General features: G+C 62.0%; 1 protein-coding gene across 1 annotated transcript; it reads left to right on the forward strand.

Annotated features, from left to right (window-relative positions):
* Positions 1–676: 676 nt before the first annotated feature.
* Positions 677–1,322, forward strand: LOC127594724 (uncharacterized). The gene is given in 3 exon segments (XM_052056504.1): positions 677–697; positions 739–1,204; positions 1,207–1,322. Coding segments are annotated over 3 exon segments (603 nt in total).
* Positions 1,323–5,775: the final 4,453 nt, after the last annotated feature.

Below are 5,775 nucleotides of genomic sequence, written 5' to 3' on the forward strand. Positions count from 1 at the left end.
GATGATCTTGTTGAAGAGAGAGTAGTAGTTGTCGGAGTAGTAGGGGGGCATCCCGCTGAACAGTTCGAAGAGGATGATCCCCAGCGACCAGATGTCGATCTTGTAGTTGTAGGGCTGCTCCTTGAAGATCTCGGGGCGATGTACAGCGGCGTCCCCTTCAGGGACCGCAGCACCACCGTCTGCACAGACATCTTCCGCGCGAACCCGAAGTCGCACAGTTTCACTCGTCCCCCCGCCAGCAGGATGTTCTGCGGCTTCAGGTCCGGTGCACGATCCGGTGCTCGTTCAGGTACAGCAGCGCCCCCATTATTTGTGAGAGCCACCTCTCCGAATCTCCTCCTCGGGCAGGCTGCCCCTCTGGTCCAGCTCCACCGACAGGTCGCGGTCGGCCAGCTCGGTCACCACCACGAACTCGCTGCCGCCCTCGTGGCTCTCCAGCAGCTCGACGATGTTCTCGTGGCGCAGTTTGCGCATGATCTCGATCTCGCCCCGCAGCGAGGCCAGCTCCCGGGCGCTCTTGCCCTTCTTGGAGATGAGCTTGACTGCGCAAGCGCGGCCAGTGGTCTTTTGGGTGGCGCGGTAGACCTGGCCGTACGAGCCCTCGCCGATGGGTTCTGCCAGCGCGTAGCCCAGCACCTCGCGGGCCTTCTTCATCTAACGATATTTTATCAACACCATGCCGAGCGAGGACAAGCCAGCCCGCACGCTGTGCTTCGTGCTGGAAGGGCCAACCTCCAGGCCGTCAAGCTGCGCGGCAAGGAGACCCTCCTGAGTGCCGACGAGCACCGGGGCTACATCGGCGGGCGCCTCAAGGAGAGCCTCACCCACTTCCGCCCTGACATCGTGCACCAGTGCCTGCTGACCCTGCAGGACAGCCCCCTCAACAAGCTAGGCCAGGTGCGGGTCTACATCCACACCCGCCTCAACCAGGTCATTGAGGTCAGCCCTGCCACCCGCATTCCAAGGACCTACGCTCGCTTCGCTCCTCTCTTCGCTCAGTTACTGCGCAGACTCAAGGTACGCGCAGAGGAGTCGAGTGAGGTGTTACTGAAGGTCGTCAAGGGCCCCGTCAGCAACTATCTGCCGCCCGGGCCGCGCATCGCCCTCTCGACGAAGGGAGATCCCCTGCCTGCCAAGGAACTTCCAGTTCTGGCGGGCGAGGGGAACGTTACTTTCATCGTAGGGGCGGTGTCGAAAGGCAACCCACGATGGAGGTGGACTATTTCGACCGGACAGCGAAGCTCGGGGAGTTCCCGCTGAGCGCGAACTACTGCATCAGCAAAATCCTGCACAGCTTCGAGGACGCGGAGGGCCTCCTGTGACGAGCACCCGGCTGAGTAACCGCCGAATTAATATGGAATTCCTGATGGGGAAGTTGCTGGAGCCACTGTGCATGGCGCTGATCCGGCCACAGCGGGACGAGTACACCGAGCTGGACCTGGGTTATGACAAATTCAAGTACCACGGGCGGCTGTACCGCCGCAAGGACTACAAGATCCATCGAGACAACCAGCGCATCGAACTCTCCCTCTTCAAGGAGAGCAGGGCCGAGGGCAAGCCCTCGCTATCATACTCCATGGCAACGCCTCTTCCCGCAAGTCCGTCTTCCGCATCCTCAAGCCCCTCTTCGCCTGCGGGTTCGACGTCCTCGTTTCGACTTCATCGGCTCTGGCATGTCCGATGGCGAGTATGTTACTCTTGGCATCAAGGAGAAGGAGGACCTGCACGCCGTCATGGGCTTTGTCAGACGCGAAACTCGCTACGAGGAGGTGGTCCTCTGGGGCCGCAGCATGGGCGCAGTCACCGCCCTGCTCTACCTGGCCGACCACAAGGCCTACAAAGTGCAGGCCGTGGTCGCGGACTCCGCCTTCGGAGACCTCGAGTAAGTAGTGATGTCCCTGTCAGCCAAGAAAGCCCTGCTGCCCTCGATCCTGGCCAGCAACATCCTCGACATGCTCAGCGACATCATCAGAGAAAAGACTGGCGTAGATGTGGTCCAACTCAAGCCTGCGCAGGTGCTGCGCCTCGGTGGCCCTGACCGTGCCAGTGCTCTTCGTGGCCGGCCGGGACGACAACCTGGTCGACGCCCACCACTCCGAAGACCTATGGAAGGCCTACACAGGGCCAAAGCAGCTGCGGATCTGCGAAGGGGGGCACAAACGACAACCGGACCGAGCGAGGCTGCAGGACTAGATCCTGGCCTTCCTGAGCAAGCAGTGCCCATCGCTGCGGCGGCACGAGCCCCGCGACGAAAAGTGACTTCATCAGCTCTTACAATAATGCAACGCTCAGCAGTTATAAATAAAACATGAAGCAGGAGGCCGCAGCTCCAGCAACGGGAGCAGCTCAAGCAGGTCGTCCTCAACCGCTTCCTGCAGGACTATGCTCGCCGCAGCCAGGCCAACCGCGACCTCATCACCACCGAGGTCAACCATTTCTTCCTCACCGGACGGGTCACCGAGCAGGGGCTGCGAGACCTTAAGCGCCGCGTGGCGGAGCTGTGCGCTGGCAACCAGTCCATGCACTCCACCAACCGCTCGGTCGCCACCCTCCCGCCAGGGCTCGGTCAAGGGCAAAAGCACTGTGCTGCCCCAGCTCCGGGACGCTTAGGCGCTGCCCTAGTGCCAGGCTCCACCGGCCACTGAACGGCATGGCTCTCGCCCACCCGTAGCGCGCGAGCCCTCAGTGCACAGCCGCAGCGGGGCAGACAAGGCCTCTTTGCGCAGCCGAGACAACAAGTCAGTCAGCTCGTATGCCTCTTCGAGCCGGGCGCCGCGGTCAGTGTACCTGGAGCAAGGGGACCTGGACGACGAGTGGGCCACCCTGGTGAAGTTCGACACAGAGCTGTTCAAGAAGGAACAGCTTTTGGAACGCATCAAGGAGACGGAATACAAGAAGCGGCAGAACCAGGAGCTGGCCCTGCAGGTGGAGGAGCGCAAGCGCCGAGAGCAGGAGGAGAAGGACAAGTAGATGCGCTACATCCAGACTCGCGAGCAGTTCCTCAAGGAGGTCGATGTCAAGGAAAGGGAGAAGGAGGAGCAGATGCGTTAGAGGATCCGCTTCGAGAAGGAGATGCGCGACCGGCAGGTCAAGGAGGAGCACCGGCGCAAGCGGCGTGAGGCTAAGGAAAACGCAGAACTGGACCGCCAGATCGTCCGGCAAATCGAGGCTGAACTAGAGCAGGACCGGCAGGAGCAGCGCGAGCGCAGGGCCCTGGAGAAGGAGCGGTTCGAGTAGCTGCAGCGGGACAACGAGCGAGCCCGTCAAGAGGCCGAGGAGGAGGCCCGGAAGGAGCGCGAGGAGGAGGCCCAGCTGCAATAGAAGCACAACGCGATACTGGCGGAGATGGAGCAGAAACGTGAGCAGGAACGAGCGGCCCGCGAGCAAAGGATTAGGGAGAAAAGCACAGTGTTCCAGGACACCGTACTCCAGAAGCAGAAGCTCTTGCAGATCGCCGAGGACGAGAAGCTCGAGAAGCACTACCGCGAGCTCGAGCAGAAGGAGCGGTAGGCCGAGGCCGAAGCCAGGGCCCGCGAGGAGGAGCGGCGGGCTGGGATGCGTGAGCACCTGGCCAAGCAGGTCGAAGAGAAGCGGCAGCGGGCCGACAAGGAGCGCAAGGAGGAGCAGCATCAGGCAGACCTGTGGCGCGAGGACACCAAGAACTTCCAGTCGCACGAGGCGCAGAAGCAGCAGTACCTCAAGGAGTCGTACCTGAACCACCAGGAGGTGCTGCTGAAGCAGATCGAGGAGGGCAAGCGCAAGAAGACCAAGAACAAGATGACGACGCTGGAGCTGCTGTACAACAAGGCGCTGATGAAGGAGGCCGCGAAGGGCAAGGACTCGATCGTCAAGGCCGACCTCGCCCAGGTCACCCGCTGATCCAAAATTCAGGCTCTGCCTCCCTCTCGATCTTGCGAAGGATCCGGATGAATTCTTGCAGCAGGCCGCGCGCTCCCTCGCCGTCCCGCGCCGGCTCGTGCAGCGCCGGCTGGCTGTGGCAGCTCCACGTCGATCGACTGCTCAGAGAGTAGCCCTCCGAGTTTGACTCCTCGCGGACAGGCTCGGGCCGCTAGGTGGCGCGCAGCAGCTGGCAGGCCATGCCCCTGAGCGCCTGCTCGTTGCGCTCTTGCTCCCGCTGAATGGTCTGCAGGTGGCTGCGGTCGGCCAGGTGCACTCGCTCTGGTCACGAAGCCACGTATGATTAAGCTCCCGGCTCTGCCTCTCAGCTCTTCAAGAGCCTGAGCCTGCGCGCCGCTCATGTTCAGGCACCCTTCGCACTTGCAGACCGGCCCACAGTTCCGGCCCTGGCTGAAGCACTCGCAGTACTTCTTGGTGCAGTTCGACTCTTGCGGCACGCGCAGCCCTGGTCATGATCGTACTCTGGGCTCATCCTCGCAGGGCCGGGCGGGCAGCTGGGTGGGGTCGGAGTTGGCGCAGTCCAGACAGTGGCACTGCTAGCGGCAGAGCGCACCACTCGCGAAGCACTCGCAGTAGTGCTTCCGGCAGCGGCTGTTTCTGCAGTTGCACCCCCTTCCCCTTTTCAATATTCATTTTATGTCCCTCTCAATTTTGCGAATCGGCCTTCCTCAGCAGTCCTTTCGGGGGCCGAGGAGGCGCCCGCCTGCCCGCCCCAGCGCCTCGCTCGGCAGTTCGAAGTCTCGAAACCTGTCTTATCGGGCCTTCGAAAGGCAGCAGAATTTCTCTGAGCTACGAACCCTTCATCCTGTGCGCAGCAGGAAGGGTCAGCTGGCGGATGACTCTTCCGACTGCAGGGCTGTAGCGGTCCTACACAGCCGCAAGCCTCTGCTCAAGCGCTCGCGATCGAGCAGATCTGGCAGCCTTGTGGTAGAGATTGTCAGAGGCTGCAGACAGGCCACTTCGAGCAGGCAGAGGCCCAGTCGAAAGCTGTCTGACTTAGGGGTCGCAGCAGCCCCTATCGTATCCTCCTCGGCAAGTTACTCAGGCGCCCTGAACATGAAATCCTTGGCCATCAGGCACATCTCGCGGGGGCTGGTCAGGCTGCACACTGCCTTCAGCATTCCTGACTCGTTCACCAGGATCTTCTTGGGGCAGAGGTCACCTGCCGCCAGTCCTGACCCCTCGAACTGCCCGACTGCCTCGGCCAAGCACAGGGCCATGAACCAGACCTCCGCCTCTTTGAAGAATTTCCGGGAGTCCTTTCTCTTTTCGATCTCTTCAGCCAGCACCGTGCGATAGTCGCTGTAAAGGATTTCTAGTGTGCCGGCAGACCCGCACATGCCCTCAGACTTGAAGCTATGAGAAAGCGGCCACATGAGGTGCTCTTGAGAGAAGGCCTTTGTGGACTCGAGGCTTTGCTGCCAGGCGGCCACCTGCTACTCGAGGACGGCGGGGAGGAGGGCCACGAGCAGCCCAGTGGCGGGGTTGAGGCGCACCTGTCCCGAGGGCGGGGTGCGGGACGGGGCCCGGCTCTGCGCCCATAACGGAATAATCAATGCCAGGTACTTTAATTATGGCAATTCGTTCTTCGGGAAGGTCATATCCCCCCTTGAAATCGTAGAGACCCAGCTAAGCCACCCCCTTCGAGGTGCCCGTCGTCGCCCTCGACTGCAGGCCCACCACCCTCGAGGCCCACGCAGCCCGCCTCTGTCTGTTCGTCAACACGGCCTCCCAGCACCCGAACGCACAGCAGCACCTCGAGCAGCTGCACCAGCTAGGCAAGGACTTCCCTGAGGTGCAGGTGGTGCTCATGCCGAGCAACGACTTCGGGCAAGAGCCTGCTGACTTCGAGGGCGT

Source organism: Hippocampus zosterae, unplaced genomic scaffold (assembly GCF_025434085.1).
Source record: "Hippocampus zosterae strain Florida unplaced genomic scaffold, ASM2543408v3 HiC_scaffold_227, whole genome shotgun sequence".
Taxonomy (NCBI): Eukaryota; Metazoa; Chordata; class Actinopteri; order Syngnathiformes; family Syngnathidae; genus Hippocampus; species Hippocampus zosterae.